The sequence below is a fragment of the Salmo salar genome, chromosome 12, assembly GCF_965601325.2.
Source record: "Salmo salar chromosome 12, fSalSal1, whole genome shotgun sequence".
Taxonomy (NCBI): domain Eukaryota; kingdom Metazoa; phylum Chordata; class Actinopteri; order Salmoniformes; family Salmonidae; genus Salmo; species Salmo salar.
This window is the reverse complement of record NC_138302.1, coordinates 83,758,931-83,780,115: the sequence shown is the minus strand read 5'-3', so window position 1 is coordinate 83,780,115 and position 21,185 is coordinate 83,758,931. Positions and strand designations below refer to the sequence as shown.

Genomic DNA, 21,185 nt, shown 5'->3' with positions numbered 1-21,185 from the left:
GTAGGCCACAGTAGCCTGTAAAACGTGTCGTCTACAATATGTCTTTGCAGGTCTATGTAAAAAAATGTTGGGCATCATTCTACATTCAACCTTTGTTGGATTGTCAAAACGCACACATCAGCTATTATGCAAATTACCCTTCTCGTCGTCTTTTTATTGGAGAAGAGCAGGGAGGTGTAGTCTATACTGTGTGACATCATGCAACGGTTCTTTATGAAGAAAGTGCGCTCGCAAGCATAAACCAGTACAGCTACACACATGCAGAGCTTTTGGCCCTGCCGTGGACTCAGAGCACCTTTCTTCTATCCGATTAAGAGGACGGTTTTCTTTCCATTTTTACGCACGCGTGTTTTCACTGTAGATTTAATTTGACGGACTTACTAATTGTATGAAGCGTCTCATCAATAGTGCAATTGTTGCAAAAGACTGCATGAAAGAATAGAGTTTTGTGCCCCTTGGAAGTGGCCAAGATAAATAGATACTGGAAAGAATGACCGCCGAATCGCATACAAATCTGGGTCTGCCGAAAACCCCTTTGGGTTATGTCAGTGAGTTCGACTTGATGAAGTTCGAAGTGAAGAAGGAGACAATGCAGGGGATTGATCACTCGTTCATTGGGCCGTGCAGCGAGCTCCAGAGACCGGACTCAGTCTCCTCTACCCCGGTCAGCACCCCTTGTAGTTCGGTGCCATCGTCACCGAGTTTCAATCCGGGTGAGCAAAGGAACCCTGATGATCTTTACTGGACGCCCAGCAGTGGAGGTTATTCTCAGCAAATGTATCCCCACACTTTTGGCCTGACACCTGAGGACGCAGTGGAGGCCCTTATCGGTACCACAGTCCACGGGCACCAACCCACTCCGAACGGTCACCAACAGGCTCTCCAAGCAGAATTCGAAGGGTACGGGGCGGCACATAACCTCAACGGCCATGTCCAGCAGTACCCTGGACTTATCCGTCAACCCGACGGTCTCTCGGGTCACCCTGATATGCAAGATATGCACTGCCAAAATCAATATCACCACAAGCAGGACCTCGACAGCTCGGCTCCGCACTCACCCGACTCCCAGCTTAGTGCGCACCACCTCCATCAGCAGAATCGCCACGACAGACGACTCAACGTGGAGAGCGCCTTCTCGGACGACCAGCTGGTCTCCATGTCAGTGAGGGAGCTCAATCGGCACTTGAGGGGTCTGACCAAGGACGACATGATGCGTCTGAAGCAGAAGCGCCGAACCCTGAAAAACCGTGGTTACGCACAATCGTGCCGCTACAAACGCGTTCAGCAGAAACACGTTCTTGAGCACGAGAAGACCAGCCTGGTCACACAGGTGGAGCAGCTGAAGCACGAGCTCAACCGACTGGCACGCGAGAGGGACGCATATAAACTCAAATGCGAGAAATTGACTGGTTCGAATGGTTACCATGAAACTGGGTCTACCAGTGACAACCCTTCCTCGCCTGAGTATTTTATGTGAGTTTATTCTTTGTACCAGCTACCAAAGTTATTTTACTGATTTTATTGATAAGCTTATTTGTTTCAACAATATTAATGATTTCATACCAGTTATTGATGCAAACCTACCATTTAATTCACCTTTTCAAATTAAGATAATAAGATTTGTAATATGAATCTATAATCAATCGTGCATGCTGGACATGTATGGAACTGTCTATTTAGTAGGTCTAAAATCTGTTGTACATTGTCACACAAGTCTTCGTGAAAATACTTTAAATATTTCCTCTTACTTTTGTTGAATTGAATAACCAGTCTGGTTCATGAAATGACATAACTTCTGGCTACATGTACTAGGCCTACTCTCAATTTAGTCTTAAATGGATTCATCCATCAAAACAATTTGAAATTATTTGTATTTTTTGTGTTCAAATCTTCACTTGAGTGGTATTCATGTGTTAATTCTGCCTATTCTAACAAATATAATGACTAGATGGGTGATGATGATGTATCTCCTTGTGCTAGATATCCTTTTATGTTATATTACATTTTGAGGAGCTGGTTCTGCTGGCCAGATGTGGCTAATGTTTTTGTTGTTTTCTTTCACATACATTTTTGTTAATTGTACAAGAAAAAGTGCGAGATTTTTTGAAAATATTATTCATGCATTATTGCCTGCAAATGACCATCATTGTTACCTGTCCAGTTGTGTTGAAATCTATTGTCATCTGCTTTAGACTTGTAAAGATCAATAAAGCCATTAATACTTTTATTCTGCAACTTTGTGTTTAATCTGTTGAGTAATCATTGGATCCACTTATAGACATTGTGCTGGCTCACTTAGCTATGTATTCATTTGGAGCTGGTCTGATTAATTCATTGATTACATTTATTGAGCATGGAAGCCAGTGGCTATAAAATAAAAATCATATTTATTTTTCCAGAGTATTTTGTTTTTACAGAGAAAAAGGTTTGCTTCATGTGGCCATATTGTTAGCAGTATGAGAATAGTTTTCTATAAAGAAGAAGTGAAGTGCGACTGGCAGACATAATGTAAAGGTATATCTTGCTTACATTTAATTAGGCTAATTGATGTAGAAATATTTAAATGCTGAAAAAGAAAGACAGTCATTACAACAAGAAGGAGCTCAATAAAACACTAAATTCAAAGCTGTGACAAATGTGTTTTAGAAAAATTGTTATACAAATATATTTGAGTGATTGATTGATTAAAACAAATGTCTCTTCATTTACACTCTTTCTTTCACCTTACTATACGTTCTATTATTACTTTCATCATGGAAAAACAAGTGCAAACTTTGCACCTGGCGCGTAAATCAGGCGCCAAGTAAGCTGCAGAATCCTTTTTTAAAAGTCTGTTCTGTGCACTGCATACAATATATCACACAAATGCCTGTGCTGCATAATACACATAATCCTACACCATTTTACTCATTTACTTGTGTGGAAGAAAGAGCAGTGAAAGTCCCCAATGCATAGTATAACATTCCAGGTTATTGGTACTGTCATGACAGGAACAACGTTTTTTGGCATTTATAGTGAAATGTAGTTGTATTTATTTATATTTTTACACACAGTTATTGCATTTTGCACACAGTCAACTGATTTGATAGAAAAATAATTGGAATACAAAAAGTAAATATAACTGCGAGCAGCAATGAATGGGGTTCACAGGATGACAGAAAGGACACAACACCAGTTGCATAACAAAGCAAGCACTCTATCATGTAGGAACTCATTGTCTTACGTCAGATCGCGACGCTCATCCCTCAACCGATCTGTCTTGTAGGACGTGGAACACATTAAAAAAAAAATGATTTTGCTCATCCGCCTAACACTAGTTCCTAATACTGAAAATCACGCCGCTCTCGGTAGCTATAGATGCACCTGATATTATGGCAAACCAAACCATGCTCCAGCTAGCAGCAAAGTGCAAGCTTGTTTGAATGGTCATATGTGACTCCACCTGGATTCGGTCTTATGTAGCAAAATTTGAAATAGTGTTTTTTACATTGAAGACTCAGAGCTACAAAAGGGTATATCATACACTGCATTTGAGGAACAATGTGAAAGTAATTCTGCTTTGAAAGTTGATCAACTTGTGAACTTACTTTTGAGAAAATGGCCTTTGAATATTTTGGTATCCAGTGAAGAGCTCCTCTTTGTCTACACCCATTCAGGATCGTTCACACCCTCTTAGACAGTTGTAAATCATGCAGCGCCTTGTGTCACAAACGCAGATTTTAGAGAAACAACAAATGTCGGTACATATAAGTGTCTTATATCGGCTGAAAGCTTAAATACTTGTTAATATAACTGCACTGTCCAATTTACAGTAGCTATTACTATGAAAAAATGCCATACTATTGTTTGAGGAGAGCTCCTAACAACAAAACACTTTTTTCACCGCGATAGGTTTGATAAATTCACCTCTGAAGGTGAAATGTGTACTTCCATTCTGAAATCTTGCTCTGATTTATCATCCAAAGGGTCCCAGAGATAACATGAAGTGTCGTTTTGTTAGATAAAATCCTTTTTCATATACTAAAAAGGTCCATATAGCATGCACGACTGATTTTATCTTTCCACTCATTCAATTTGCAAAGAAGGGAATCTGTGAAAATCTAACCCTAAACGTTGTTTCAACCAGTCAAATCAAATTCGTACATATTCCTCAGAGATCCTAAAACGTAACCAGACTTCACTATATTATTAGGGGTGTAGTATATCCTATAGGACACCAAATTTGGTCATAGCACGCTGATGACGCGGGCGGTCTTCACTTGAACAACTCTAACTTGGTGAAATAAGCGCCAATCGGGGTCAATCAAAGCTAGCTAGATAGCCAATGAGCTGGGCTTTACGGGGGTATCTGGAAACCCTGTATCTGTCGTAAAATGTAGCTACTAACCTTGTGCGACAGCATGCCTTTTCCTTTTGGACAAAAAAAATAAGAATATTCAGAGTTATGAAGTTATGAAAATTGGTTGTTTTGCAAATGTTGAACTTATAATATGGCTACTAATACTGGAAAAGCTAAATCAAAGTCCAAGTATACAGATTTGAAGATATTCTTGCAGAAAAAATGTTAATATGAATGCAAATGTCTCCTTCAAGATTTGCCCAAATGTACCTGGGTGACTTCACACTAAATGTCATGTGGTTTGCTCATACTTCAAGTTATCCGCCTGAAACTTTGCACATACACTGCTGCCATCTTGTGGACACCATCGGAATTACAACCAGAGTGATGGCTAGAACTGGGACCTTTCTCTTGAATTTCAAAGATGGTGGTAGAAAAGAAACAGGTTTTTTTTCTTTGAATTCTCTTCTACCAGATCTATTGTGTTATATTCTCCTACATTCAATTCACATTTCCACAAACTTTAAAGTGTTTCCTTTCAAATGGTACCACAAATATGCATATGCTTACTTCAGGGCCTGAGCTACAGGCAGTTAGATTCGGTATGTCCCTAAGAAGTTTTAAGCTTTAGCCCCACCTATCTCGTTTCGCTCTCGGAGCGCACACTTGATGTTCTGGCCGATGATTTGTTTACCTAGAGATAACATGAAAACAGCCTAACCAGCTCTGCTGACAACAATTTCATTACATTTTTTGCAGACGTTTACGGGTGTTGTACACACGTCACGTAACATTAGCTAACAAGCCAGCCAGCTAACATTAGCTAGTTAAACAACAATGAACACAGTGCCAAGAATGCCACAGTGCTGGGAGCTAACCAACCAGGTTCAATATTAGCTAGCTAACATTAGGCTCTAACTAGAAAAGCAAACTGCTCTGGGATACGAATAATAATGTCTGCTAGGGAGCCAGCCAGCTAACGTTAGCTAGCTAGCTAACAGTACACTTTAGCTTGAAATGAAACCACCTTCTGTCAAAATTAGAAATGTGTAATATCTGACAATGTAGCTAGCTAATGCTAGACTATCTTACCTGTATACATCATCATGCATGATGTGCACGTCTCACTGTCAGGAATGCCACGCCACGGTTGCCCTTAGTTTGAAGATGGAATCCAGACAAAGGTGTTTTCTCCATCTCTTTAGCTATCATACTCTAATTTCACTGATTTCAAAACTTGATCCTCCAGAAAGTGGAGAGCAACACCTATGCAGCGCCACTACACAATACTTTTAAAAAAAAGACACGTTCGACAGGATTACCAACACAGACTGATGAGCTCAAATAGACAGAAGCCTTCTATATGGCAGACCAATCCGAACTCATCTCTCGGCATGTCCAGCCCACTCATTATCTCAGCCAATCATGGCTAGTGAGAAGGTTGCTTCCTTTTTTTGTGGCTTAACCAACAAGGCTCGTAATTTAACAATTTTATTGTATTTACAGATGGCATACAAGTTTGTTATTAAGGCACTTGAACGTTTGCAAGTTTGAGAAGGCATTTCTGCCCAAAAACTCATTTTGATCCAAAAATATTTTTTACGTTCAAACGGCTCTCCTGTGAAGTCGTGACTTACGACATATGCCTCGTTTCCTGAATCGGGTCACATATGGTAGCTAGTTTGCCAGCTTGTTGATGAAGTTTTAAGGCACCAAAGTTATGAGACTGTTCTCAGAAATTAGCATGTATCTGACTCTGACAGCTGGCACTGTGCCTCACTACTTTGTAACATTTGGTTAACGCAATAACGTCACAGTCAGCTGTGCTGTAGAACTCGGCACATTAATCACGGCAGATCATTAGCTAAAAGTTCACTACACTAGCTAGCTAGCTGCAGGTATTATTCAGCATTGATTGTGTGAACTGGCGTTGTTAGCATCCCTGCCTTTTGTTTCATATGAATTGAGTTGAGATTAGTTCAGCCAGCAGACACTTACTGTTGGCTAGGAAATTTTTATATACATTTCGAATTTCAGAAATACTGATTCTGCTACCACAAAACACCTTAGCTAGATGTAGAATTAGGTAGTGAAGACTTGCTCATGAAAAAATGTCAATATTAGCTACAGGTTTATAGTTTCTGGTAAGATTTTGAGGATGATTTCTCTAAGTCTTTTGAGGATGAAAGGGCACTGGGGGGAAAAAGTCAATATAAGGGGATATCTTTATTTATATATTTCTGGATATCTGACATTTTATTAGATATAAGGAGTAGACATACTCCAGATACGCATGTCCTTAATTTCATATATGGAGCTAAGATATTCTCCGCAATGGGACAGTTTCTACATGCATCCAATCCGGACCTCAGAAATCTCCCTGCTACTATGAGTCCAGGGAGATATCCGGGGTGAGATATGTTCAAGACACTCACCTGATGCTTACATATTTGTAGAATATTCTAACTCCGGCATACTTCGGCATTAAAGAATCAACATATTTCCAGAAATGTATCATATCTGTAGGCATTACCTGATAATTTATGTATGTATTTATGTATGTAAAATGCATAATTTCAATAGATATCCTTACATGATATGTACTATTTATCCTCATGTCTGATCGAAAATGTTCTAAATCCGACTCCATTTTATTTTACCTGTTCAAGCGCCGAAAATCATCGTGCTTCTTCACATCAAGGTGACATATCTGAGCATGCATTTGCACCATATTCAGTTGTAGGCTATTCAATGCACGGAAAGGGAAACATCGTCATATTTGATCCAAGTTGTTATTTCCAAAGCTATTTCTGTTGTGAGCTCTAATCACAACACATGTTTTTGTAAAGATGCAAACAGAGGCCTATCTTTGCTAAACATTTATTTTATTTATTTAACAGAAAATAAAAGTTGCACACCCTCAATCCCCCTAACTAAACTGTTTGTTATGGACGATAGATGCGATGGGTACAGATTGGATCGTCAGCGGTGGTCCCTTGCAGTCCTGACCCAACGTGGTGGTAGTTATGGTCTTGTAACGGCTGTCGTCGGGGATAGAGGACCAAAACGCAGCAGGAATGTGGATGCTCATCTTGTATTTATTTGAATAAAAGAGAACACCAAAATAAGAAACGAGAAGAACGCACGAACAACAAAACAGTCTTGTCAGGCTCACACAGGCAAAACAAGAAACAATCTCCCACAAACACTTAACCAAACACATACCCATATATAGGACTCTCAATCAGAGGCAACTAGAAAACACCTGCCTCCAATTGAGAGTCCAACCCCAATAAAATAGACATAGAAATACAAAAGACTAGAGACCACATAGAAAATACAAACCTAGAACATAACCCCAAAAACCCGGAAATAATAAATCAAACACCCTACTACATAAAACACCACCCCGAACCACATAAACAAAATACCCTCTGCCACGTCCTGACCAAACTACAATAACAAATAACCCTTATACTGGTCAGGACGTGACAGTACCCCCCCCCCCCCCTAAAGGTGCAGACTCCGGATGCACCTCATAAATAAACAAAAAAAAAAAAAACAACAACAACAAAAAATCCCCCTAAACTAAAGGGAGGGAAGGGAGGGTGGCTGCCGTCACTGACGGCACTTGTGCTACACCCCCCCTCCCCAACCCACCTATACAGGAGGTGGTTCTGGCTCCGGCCTACTGTCCTCCAGAATGCAGACAGACTTGCTCAGTTTCGGGCCGTAGGCAGACTCCCATCGTTCTGGATCGTAGGCAGACCTCTTCCGTTCCACACTGTAGGCAGAGTCATTTGATACATAGTTAATCATATTAAGTTCCGGATCGTCAACAGACTTACTCAGTTCCGGGTTGCTGATAGACTCCCTTGGTTCCAGGTCATAGGCAGACTCACCCGGTTCTGGGTCGCAGGCAGACCCCTTCGGTTCCGGGTCGCAGGCAGACCCCTTCGGTTCTGGGTCACAGGCAGGCTCCTTCGGTTCCGGGTCGCAGGCAGGCTCCTTCGGTTCCGGGTCGCAGGCAGACTCCCTCGGTTCCGGGTCGCAGGCAGACTCCCTCGGTTCCCGGGTCACAGGCAGACTCCCTCGGTTCCGGGTCGCAGGCAGACTCCCTCGGTTCCGGGTCGCAGGCAGACTCCCTCAGTTCCGGGTCACAGGCAGACTCCCTTGGTTCCGGATCACAGGCAGTCTCCCTCGGTTCCAGACTAGACACTGTTGCCGGATACTCTGGACTGCACACTGTTGCCGGATACTCTGGACTGCACACTGTTGCCGGATACTCTGGACTGCACATTGTTGCCGGATACTCTGGACTGCACACTGTTGCCGGATACTCTGGACTGCACACTGTTGCCGGATACTCTGGACTGCACACTGTTGCCGGATACTCTGGACTGCACACTGTTGCCGGATACTCTGGACTGCACACTGTTGCCGGATACTCTGGACTGCACACTGTTGCCGGATACTCTGGACTGCACACTGTTGCCAGATACTCTGGATTGCACACTATTGCCGAACTCTCGAGGCTGGGCTGACGCACTGGAAGCCTGATGCATGGTACTGGTACTGGATGTGCCAGTCTGGGGACACACACCTCAGGGCTAGTGCGGGGAGCGGGAACAGGCCGAGTCGGACTGGGTTGACGCACTAGAAGCCTGATGCGTGGTGCTGGTACTGGAGGTATCAGCCTGGGAACACGCACCTCAGGGCTAGTGCGGGGAGCGGGAACAGGACGAGTCGGACTGGGCTGACGCACTGGAAGCCTGATGCGTGGTGCTGGTACTGGAGATATCAGCCTGGGAACACGCACCTCAGGGCTAGTGCGGGGAGTGGGAACAGAACGAGTCGGACAGGGCTGACGTACTGGACCGTAGAGGCGTACTGGCGGTCTCGAGCGCAGAACTGGCATCGCTCTTACTGGCTGGATGCTCACTTCCCCCTGGCAAATACGGGGCGCTGGTATTGCGCGTACCGGCCTAAAAATACTTTGCCTCGCCACAGTACCCATTACCCCGAAGCATGGGACCTGTCCAGTCACTGGTTGCCCAGAAAAGGTACAGGGATTTGGCCTGGGGCTCAATCCTCGCCCAGCCAAACTACCCATGTGCCCCCCCCAAAATTTTTATAGGGGCTGCCTCTCGGGCTTAAACGCCAGTCGTGTTCCCCTGTAGCGTTCCCTGTCTTCGCTCCACTTCCTCCATGGACCTTCTCCGGCCATAATCTCCTCCCATGTCCACTTCTCACGATCGTCCCTCTGTTGCTCCTTCCTCCGCTGCTTGGTCCTTATTTGGTGGGAGATTCTGTAACGGCTGTCGTCGGGGATAGAGGACCAAAACGCAGCAGGAATGTGGATGCTCATCTTGTATTTATTTGAATAAAAGAGAACACCAAAATAAGAAACGAGAAGAACGCACGAACAACAAAACAGTCTTGTCAGGCTCACACAGGCAAAACAAGAAACAATCTCCCACAAACACTTAACCAAACACATACCCATATATAGGACTCTCAATCAGAGGCAACTAGAAAACACCTGCCTCCAATTGAGAGTCCAACCCCAATAAACTAGACATAGAAAGACAAAAGACTAGAGACCACATAGAAAATACAAACCTAGAACATAACCCAAAAAACCCGGAAATAATAAATCAAACACCCTACTACATAAAACACCACCCCGAACCACATAAACAAAATACCCTCTGCCACGTCCTGACCAAACTACAATAACAAATAACCTTTATACTGGTCAGGACGTGACAGGTCTGTGATCCCCTCCAAATTGTCAATGCATAAATCATTAATCAAAATTGTGTCAATATTGCAAAAAAATATTGTAATTTCACATAACTATACCACAAGGTAGCTACTCTAACTGCTTCATTCACAATGAGAAAACTAACTGGAACAAGCTAGATAGCCTAGTTAGCTTATATTAACCAGTAATACAAAATATGCCTAAACATTTTAAAATGTTTGTCAAATTATTGAGCATGTGCTGAAAACTCAGAAATGCATCAGAAATCATCCTTATTTTCAGCATATTAGAAAGCCTATCAAGATCCGAAGATGGACCTCAGCCAAGAGAAGGATATCTGGAATCAATATAGCTTCACATCTTGAATGTGCTGAGAAAACACAAATATGCTATGTATACAGTCAGTATTTGTCAACATAAAGAGAGAAAGTAGGATGTCGCTTATCTCAGGATATTGAATGAGGTCATATCCGGCCATAAGAAATGTCCATGTGTGATATTCAGAGTAATCCCAATATCATATATATCTAAAAGACACATCTGGATTCGGAATTTGCCAAGATATGGTGCATATCCACAGGATATGGTGCATATCAACACAAAATATTAATTTGAAATTGTCTGTATTCTTTAAAATATCAACACGTGTCATGTATTGACCCTTTTAACCCAGTGGATGATGTCAGCTTGTATATTGTAGCCGGACTCCTTTTTAGCTGTCCCATGAGTGTTTTCGAGTTATTAGACAGATCAGTGCAGACAGCCGTTGCGGTATCCGATGTGAGACAATGGTAGGAACTATCTTCCTTTATCTGCAATTAAAAAATCTGAAGTGAATCTGAGGTATGGTTCATGAGGAGAAAATTATTACAGATGATTTTGAGCATTAGTGTTACATATGCAAAGAATTAGTTATTAATAGTTTCCTTGTTTTTTGAGGTATCAATACCAAATTTAGTGTGGTTCATGTAAGGGACATGCATGATAGCGATTACAAGTTTCACGTTGATAGGCCACTGTGGAGATGATTTACAGTAATTTAAATGGACACATAAAATCTGTTTTATGATTTGTCAATAACTCAGCCATCATTTGAACAGTACATTAGCTTTTCTCAAACGAAGATAGATGTACCATCGGCCTACATTCCAAATGTGGTGTCATTTGGTCTTTTTGATTAATGAGAAGAAGATTTATGAAGTATTTTTTGCATATTTTAGTATATTAGTGTATGTGCTAATATGCATCTACTGGTATAGAGTGGCCATCTTTGAATGCATCAATGTTATTTTCTCATACTCTTTAGGGACTATTGTGATGAGTTCAAAGACCACATTTTGAGTGAATCTGACTTTTTGTCCGTGAGAAAACATTTTTTGTGATTATTTTAAGCATTAGCATTACATAGTCCAAAAAGTGAATAGTTCAAAGTTTCCTTATTTTTTAGGATATCAATGCCAAACTTAACATGGTTCATCATGGTAATTTATTTGATGACCCTAAAAGGTTTCAAATTGATAGGCCATTGTGGAGTGGATTTACAATGGATTTAAATGGAAATCTGATTTCCTGATTCATTAATAACTCAGCCATCTCTTAAACAATCCCTTAGCTTTTCTCGAACTAAGTTAAGAGATGTACCATGGGCCTACATACTGAGTTGTTGTTATTTGGACTTATTGTTCATGAGAATACATTTTTTCAAATGTTTTCAAAAATTTGAAGATGGAGGAAAATCTATCCTGATAGACCTTTTTGGTGCTTGAGGCAAATGTATTCAGCTTGAAGAAAGACAGGGACATACAAAGTTTCAAGTCTCTAGATCCCACAGGGAAGCAGATATGAGGGTTTAAGTGAGACTGCTTAAAACAGCGGCACTTATTTGCTAATCGGTGCCATTCTTTTTGACCAAGTACTCAAGGCTTCTAGTTTCTGTGTTCCAAATTAGAAAAAAAGTTACCAATCTACGCTTGAGTTATTTGACCATCTCAAGGAAAAAACAATCCTAAGAATAACATTAGGTTTCACAGCTTAGCTGTGAACCCCTAATAATAAACACTTTTCCATACCAATGAACTCATTTGGCTCGTGACAAATGAAAGGATGAGTGTCTTTTTTCTCTGTGCTGACCTTTGACCTTCATGGACGGCTGCTTCCTGAGGGACCCCTGGATGTGAAGGCACTGAAGACTCGCTGGCTGGGGCTGTGTGGTGGAGATAATATGAGTGGAAATCAGGCTTCCCCTCTGCTCTCTTCCTCAGACAAACAGGTCACCTCTGCATTCATTAACAGAGGAAAAGAGAAACACCAAGCACAGCACATTGTTGTGCACTTGTCTCTTTCGGTGAACTCTATAGGGTATTTTTCATTAGAACTGTTCCAATCTTTTTAGTTATTTTCAAGTTTTGGTAAAAGTTTAATATGATGAAAGGAAAGTCCTTGGACAAAAGGTGACAGTTTCTGCCTGGTGAACAGTGCTGAAATGCACAGAACCAACCATATTCACAATACATGCAGTGGAGTTGATCTTAGAATGTATCTTCATAAAATGTCCATGAGATGATGGAGATCATTTAATACTTTCTGTAGATCTAAAAGGTAAATGTATATAACGCAATCACAAACTTCAGTACTGCAAGCTTGTTCAGATTTTATTTTTGATTTTTGATTTAACCTTTATTTAACTAGGCAAGTCAGTTAAGAACAAATACTTATTTTACAATGATGGCCTACCCCGGCCGAACCCTTCCCTAACCCGGACGATGCTGGGCCAATTGTGCGCCGCCCAATGGGAGTCTCGATCACGGCCGGTTGTGATAAAGCCCTGGATCGAACCAGGGTTAGTAGTGACGACTCGATCACTGAGATGCAGTGCCTTAGACCGCCACTCGAGAGCCCGGATTAAGGGACTTCTCAGAGACGTATATGTGGAGAAATGGCTTGGCATATGTTTAATTGAAATTGTGCACCATAGTCCCATTTCATATTAAGTGTTGTTCAAGCATTTATGTTGTAGTTACAAACTGTAGGCAGGTGTAATTTTATATTACTGTATAATTACACAATATATACACATTTGTACAATGTGGTTGATGTGACTGCATATTGATTTTAATAAAATGTTGTACATCTATTACATTTGCAAACAAACTCATTTATTGTATTAAGCTGTCCCTCACGTTTTATCACACTAATTCTATTTAAAATCTCTGAAATTGGGCAAGTTGTAAAGATATTTAACATTTGTAAGTGCTACAGTAGTGTACCAACCATGTAGCCTAAATAGGCTCACACAATTTTTGCAATGCTTTCACAATAAAGTAGGACATAAATGTGCAGTTATTTTTGGTATGATATTTACATTTACCCACTGGCTGTTCAGTAGACACAATAAAATTGCATTAAAAAATACATTGAAAACAGATTGAAGTGTTGCCTCAGTGTGTGTTCTTTTCCCCTTACCTTTTTTTCTCCACAGTTAGATGAGCAGGTAGGGTACTATTGGCTCTAACCTTTAACCTGGCTGACTGTTTCTCCTCCACTCATATATAACCTCACAGTGTTGACCTTACCCTCTGTGCAGTGTGCGAACTGTCTCAGAAACAGAGCACAGGTGCAAAGGCACTTTCCCACTGAAAACAGAAGGTAGATTCCTGGAAGGTCACCCCACTGCTCAGGGTGAGGATCAAGTGGTCTGTAGCGTCTTCATCTTACCATCACCAATGTGACACACAGGAGGAGGAATACGTGAATCAGGGATGGACCCCCCCCCAAGATCTAAATATTGACTGTAATAACCAGTGCAGTTACCTTGCAAAAGCACACTGGAAAATCATTTTTTCAAACACTTTCATCTGCATAAGAATGTGTTTATTTGTGTTTGTGTGTGCACGTGTGCGTGTGCGTGCATGTCTGCCTGCATGGTCACTGTGTTCAGTATGGAGTAGACTGTTGGAAGAGAGGAGACAGCGGTTTGTGGTCCTGTAACACAGCTTGCAGGGTGCCATTGTAAAAGCCATTAGCCAGCTCTTTTTCTTTGCATGTGATACGCTAGTGTGCCTGATGTGGGAGCCCAGCACTTCCCCCTCCTTGCTCACGGCCTCGCTCTCTGCCACCAACACCCCTACCTCAAACCCACCGCCTCAGGCTGATTACTGAGTCAGCAGGAGGAAAAGGTGTCTGCTTCTCTGTGGCGTCAGAGAGAGTTGAAGAGAGTGGAGAGAATGTTGGATAGTGAAAATAGACGAGAGTTGGAGAGGAGATAGAATATATGGATGGGAGAACAAGCAAAACAGAGATATATTGAGATAGTTGAGAGCAAGAGTGGTTGAGAGGGAGGAAAAAATGAAGAAGGAAGGCAATCATCATCAGTCACCTTTACTCCTTTCAATGTCACAAACGGTGAACCTTCATTGATACCAGCAGGTCATCACAGTAGAGTAGACCATTTTAAAGTGTCATCATCATTGATTACAGCTGGTTTAGTTGTATTTCTAATGTAGTACATATCAATAGACTGTTTAACTTAAAACTCTGTTACTCAATACAAATGTGTAAACGCAGGTGACAACATTCATTTAGGGATACTGCTCTCAGTTGTAGGGATGGTGACTGTGAAATGAGGTTTCGGGCAGGCAAATAGAATTCTGCTTGGCGCTTTGTGCTGGTTTGCAGAGGCCTGGCTGCTCCCAGTGGGCACTGGTGACAGAGGAATGTCAGAGATGTGCGCCATTGTGTGGGGAGATGCACAGGAATGCAGGCCGCCAGGCTGCAGTGTCACCAATGAACACAGCCAGGGGCGTCAGTAAAGGAGGGGTGCGGGGCAAAAGGGGCCGTTCCTTCTAAAACATGAAGCCAATCCTCCCTCGCCGTTCTCACAGTCATACCCATTATTTAGCTAAACCCATACATCAGAAATGCAAGACCTTGGTATAACATTATAACTAATCCCTCTCCTGCCAACAGTTCCAGAAAAATTATTATTTCTCATTATTCAACTGCTTGCTGAGGATATTTCTATGATAATACCATCCACTGACCAGACATTTGACCTCTACAGCAGCAGGACGTTACCAGTCAGAGCCAGTTATTTCCAACTTAACCATTGTTATTGTGCAATGGATGAGGCTGGTTCGGATGACCTGTCTATCTGTGACTTCACATGAACAGCAGAGCAAAGAGTGGAATAGAGGATGGAATGGGGGGGGGGGTTCCTCTTTCACTTCCTATATGAGGGTCCAGTCAAGTGACTCTTTGTGAGAGCGGGTTGTTTAGTGCAGGAAAATGCAGCTTGTGGTTTCCGCTCAGGATGTCCAGTCCTATCTGTGCAGAGTTGTGACAGTCTGAATCATTCACAGATTGTGCATGCACATGCACACATGCACTCAAGCACACACAAACATGTACATTAGGATCATTATTGAAAGTACTGCATGATCCTAAATGTATTAGTCAAGTCTCTCAAGTCTTACGTTTCTCTTGTTCCTATAGCTAGTCCCTTGGGCATACCATAAAATACACGTCTTCAAGCCAAGACGGCCACATTTTAAAGGGTTGTATTGTAATTATGTTGGCACTACTGTAAATGACCCAGGTTATCACATGATGGCCTTAGCAGGCTTCAGCAGAGGACACTCATGATCCAGATTAATGTGTAGCTCCAGTGTTGTAATAAAGGTGGCAAGCTATCTGGTTTGATGTAATAGAGCATCAGGAGACAATACTGTTTACTGCGTGTTTGCAGGCGTGAGTCACTGAGGATCTGATAAGGATCCCCCCAGTCACGTCTCACTGAGCACTTCTGAGAGGGATGTGACAAAGTCCTGTCAGATTACTGACCATGGACTTTAGAGACAGAGCAAAGGTGATGTTCTGCATATAATAATTCACAGTTCAAAGGCCCTCAACAACTGTAACAATAATTAAATGGGCTGTATCTATATAATTTGAATATCAGATCGAAATCCAGACATGAGCACAATGTAACGGTTAAATCAATTGTACTGAGACCTAAAATCATCTCGTGTCCAATTCCTACCCTTGCGCTTCTGAAACTCCTGACAGTTATTACAGTAAACAGTGTTTTCTCTTTTTTTCTATTCATAGAGGTGACATGGCAGTTGATTGGCAGAGAGGGGAACATGAAAGTTAATCCATGTAGTGCTTAATGAACAGAGTGCAACAGCAGTAAACTGGAGGTCAAAGATTGAAACTGGTCATGTGAGAGATAACAGAGAGAAGAAAGAGAGAGTGGTTGAAGGAGAGAAAAAAACTAGTAGGAGTTCCTCTGTCCCTCACTCTCGTTCCCTGCTAGGATTTCCTGCTCTGTTTTATGGGGGTCACGCAGCTGGCAGGCGCCCTCCTGTTTCAGTCCGTAACGATGACAGTCCTCCATTAGTGCCCAGTAGAAACATGAGCCATGGAGGTTAACTCAGGCTGTTCCCCCTTGACTGCCTCTTCCCTTTTCACAGCCCTGGCACTGGTTCTGGATCTGGTTCTGGGCGGCAAGGGCAGAGTTGGGGCTCTCAGTGTTGTTAGCAAAGCACTGCTGATAAAGGCTCAGCCCCATTCAGACACCAGTCTGCACCCTGTTGGGTTCAACACAAACTGCAAAGCAAGTCCCGAAACTGTGTGGTCTTATGCACAGCTGTTTAGTGTTTGAAGTAATGAGACTGACATCCTGAAGTCACTGAGGCGTTTGGTTATTGGAAAGTAGGCTGTTGTTGTAAAGCTAAATAGCTGTTTCCTCATGGTTCAATAATAAAGCACAACTCTAATTAAGATTAGGATGATGTGACAGTGAGAATGAATAAGAAGGTAGAGTGTCACAACAAATGTTAGTATGTGTGACTGCCTGGCGTATGTGCATGGCTGTTTGTGTGCTTGGAACAGGGTTAGATCCTTCTCTGCTCCTGGGGTTAGCTATGCTGGACAGTGGCTTAAATGTCTTGTCAGTTGTTTATCCTAAAGGCTGCATTCATATGTACAGTACATTAACACTAAGAACTCTAGTCACAGGCGTCCTTTGATTTGTATGACCAACCCCAGATTTAGGGAGGGACTTCCTTTAAAGAGCAGATTGTGCAATTTAGAAGTAAAGAGGAAACTTGCTCACCATCTGTCATTCTTTGGTAGAAACTAAGGTAAAATATAGATTTACCGGAAAATTAGTCATCTTCTTACAATAAAGAGTGAATACAAAACTTAACTTTGACAGTAAACACGTCTGGAAAAAACAATTAGCCTTATGCCCAATAGGGCATTCATCATTCATCGACCTGGCCAAGGCTTTCGACTCTGTCAATCACCACATTCTTATCGGCAGACTCAACAGCCTTGGTTTCTCAAATGACTGCCTCGCCTGGTTCACCAACTACTTCTCAGACAGAGTTCAGTGTGTCAAATCGGAGGGCCTGTTGTCCGGACCCCTGGCAGTCTCTATGGGGGTGCCACAGGGTTCAATCCTTGGGCCGACTCGTTTCTCCCATCCAGCATCACTACTCTGGATGGTTCTGACTTAGAATATGTGGACAACTACAAATACCTAGGTGTCTGGTTAGACTGTAAACTCTCCTTCCAGACTCACATTAAGCATCTCCAATCCAAAATGAAATCTAGAATCGGCTTCCTATTTCGCAACAAAGCATCCTTCACTCATGCTGCCAAACATACCCTCGTAAAACTGACTATCCTACCGATCCTTGACTTCGGCGATGTCATTTACAAAATAGCCTCCAACACTCTACTCAGCAAATTGGATGCAGTCTATCACAGTGCCATCTGTTTTGTCACCAAAGCCCCATATACTACCCACCACTGCGACTTGTATGCTCTCGTTGGCTGGCCCTCGCTTCATATTCATCGCCAAACCCACTGGCTCCAGGTCATCTATAAGTCTTTGCTAGGTAAAGCCCCGCCTTATCTCAGCTCACTGGTCACCATAGCAGCACCCACCTGTAGCACGCGCTCCAGCAGGTATATCTCACTGGTCACCCCCAAAGCCAATTCCTCCTTTGGCCGCCTTTCCTTCCAGTTCTCTGCTGCCAATGACTGGAACGAATTGCAAAAATCATTAAAGCTGGAGACTCATATCTCCCTCACTAACTTTAAGCACCAGCTGTCAGAGCAGCTCACAGATCACTGCACCTGTACATAGCCCATCTATAAATAGCCCATCCAACTACCTCATCCCCCATACTGTTATTTATTTTGCTCCTTTGCACATCAGTATCTCTACTTGCACACTCATCTTCTGCACATCTATCACTCCAGTGTTTAATTGCTATATTGTAATTATCTTGCTATATTTTAGATAAAGTTATATTGGCAGTTGGGTGCTAAGATGTACTATCTGGGAGTTGGGTGTGTCCATCCAAGACCAATGTGTCATGTCAACTTCTCCAATGTGTCATACCTCTCCTCTCTCTCCATTTTTATCAAAAGTTTGTGTTTCTCAGAAGAGCCAAAAAGGCCTCAAGGCCACTCCTCCCTCTGGTTTCTTCTTGACATCTTTTTCCTTCCTCCTTCTCTTCTTCCCACACAGTCATAACAGCTGAAATGGTTGCGTTTCCCATACACACACCCATTCTTTGATTCCAAACCCAGTTTTCTCACCATCATTAAGGTCTGGCTAAAACAAACAACTAAAGCAACCAGATGCAAACCAAATCTGTGCTGTGGTCTAACTGCATGGAGGAGGGCTTTTCATTGACACAGCATAAAGCCTATAAGAGTTATATTTAAGGCCAAGCCATCCTTTATACAGTATGCTTAAGTATTTGTTTTCTCTTTTTGTGGTTGAGATACAGGAAGTACTTTGTTCTGGGATTTTAACAACAGAAAGAAGAAAAAACCCAAGCAGTATTTTCCCAGAGTAGGAAAACGAATGTGAAGATTGAAAGTTGAATTACCATGTTCTTTCGAAGTGGTAAGCAGATTTTGGGGAAAACTGTTGAAATATTAACTAAATGTTCTTCTCCCCTTCCTTTTTATTTATCTCCACTGTCCACTTTTCTTTTTGTATGCTATCTTACTTGATAGCATGCGCAAACACAAGATACAGAGCCTCATTCCTGTTAATACAAATCTGTTGACATGACAAAGGGCGTGCTATAATAGAGAAGGGAGAGAGGTCTGTTTAAGGGGATACCATGCCCACATGTGGCTGAGCAGTGATCCTGCATCCCTCACAGACAATATGTTGTGTAACTGTGTAACAGGGGTTTACAGACCCCTGACACGTGACCCTACACCATTTGACCTTAACCTATCCCCGTCAGGTGTTCTGGAACGCTCAAGAGGGCTCCATTGTTGTGGGAATTTCCAACTGTCTTTCTCCCGTACACTCACTTAACCAACATAATTGGTGAGATAAATGATGTCCAAGAAGTCAGCCACAGATATACTATTATGATAACCAAATCAGCACGTGTACTTTTACTTAACAAAACATATGGTGGGAAAATAATTTGCTACAGTGGGTATCATAAGTACTCATCCCCCTTGGATATTTTTCACATTTTGTTGCATTACAAAGTGGTATTGAAATAGATTTAATTGTGATTTTTTTTTTGTCATTGATCTACACAAAATACTCCAGAATATCAAAGTGAAAAAAACATTCTACACATTTTTACAAATTAATAACAATTTAATAACTAAAATATAGTCATTGCATAAATATTCGAGCCCTTTGTTTAGGCAAGCCAAAATTAGTCCAGGAGTGAAATTTGGCTTAACAGATCAACAAAATAAGTTACATGGACTTGTGTGAAATAATAGGGGTTGACATGATTTTTGAATGACTTCCCCTTCCTCTGTCCCACAAACATACGACATCTGTAAGGTCCCTCAGCCAAGTATTGCATTTCAGGTACAGATTCAACTACAAAGACCAGGGTGCTTTTCGAAAGCCTCATAAAGAAGGGCAGTCATTGGTAGATGGTTACCAATAACAAATCAGATATTGAATTTCTCTTTACGCATGGTGAGTTAATAATTATTCTGTGGGTGATGTATTAAACCACTCAGACACAATCAAAGATACAGTCATCCTTCTGAACAGAGCTGCAGAACAGGAAGGAAACTGCTCAGGGATGTCACCATGAGGCCATTGGTAATTTTAAAACAGCAGTGGAGTTGAATGGCTATGATGGGAGGATGGATCAAAAACATTGTAGTGACTCCACAATAATTACTTAAATGACAGAGTAAAAAAAATATATAGAGAGAGAATACATGGATCCTGTGTGCAACAAGGTGCTAATGTAATACTGCAAAAAAACACGGCAAAGGAATATATATTTTGGCCTAAATGCAAAGCCTTATGTTTGGGGTAAATCCAACAAAACATTACTGAGTAACCTCCTCCCTAATTTGAAGCATGGTGGTGGCTGAATCATGGTATGGGTATGCTTGACATCGGCAAAGACTGAGGAGGTTTTCCGGATAAAAATAAATGGAATGGAGCTAGGCATAGGCAAAATGCTTTACATCCCGATCACTCTGTGGCACGCAACCAGTTCAAGGCAAGCAGGTACGAACTCCGCAAATCCATTAGGGATGCAAAAAGACAATATAGATTCAAACAACTCAGACTCGCGACGCATGTGGCGCAGGTCCTAATCCAGGCACTTGTCATCTCCCGTCTGGATTACTGCAACTCGCTGTTGGCGGGGCTCCCTGCCTGTGCCATTAAACCCCTACAACTCATCCAGAACGCCGCAGCCCGTCTGGTGTTCAACCTTCCCAAGTTCTCTCACGTCACCCCGCTCCTCCGCACACTCCACTGGCTTCCAGTTGAAGCTCGCATCCAGTTAAAGCTCGCTGATGTCAAGCATACCCATATCTGCTACAAGACCATGGTGCTTGCCTACGGAGCTGTGAGGGGAACGGCACCTCCGTACCTTCAGGCTCTGATCAGTCCCTACACCCAAACAAGGGCACTGCGTTCATCCACCTCTGGCCTGCTGGCCCCCCTACCTCTGCGGAAGCACAGTTCCCGCTCAGCCCAGTCAAAACTATTCGCTGCTCTGGCACCCCAATGGTGGAACAAGCTCCCTCACGACGCCAGGACAGCGG

At 42.3% G+C, this 21,185-nt stretch overlaps 1 protein-coding gene across 1 annotated transcript; it reads left to right on the top strand.

Moving 5' to 3' along the window:
* The first annotated feature begins 217 nt into the window (after nucleotides 1-217).
* On the top strand, nucleotides 218-2,227 carry LOC106565776 (transcription factor MafB). The gene has a single exon (XM_014133282.3). It carries the CDS (start codon nucleotides 491-493, stop codon nucleotides 1,475-1,477), a length of 987 nt encoding a protein of 328 aa, XP_013988757.1. The 5' UTR covers nucleotides 218-490; the 3' UTR covers nucleotides 1,478-2,227.
* Nucleotides 2,228-21,185: the final 18,958 nt, after the last annotated feature.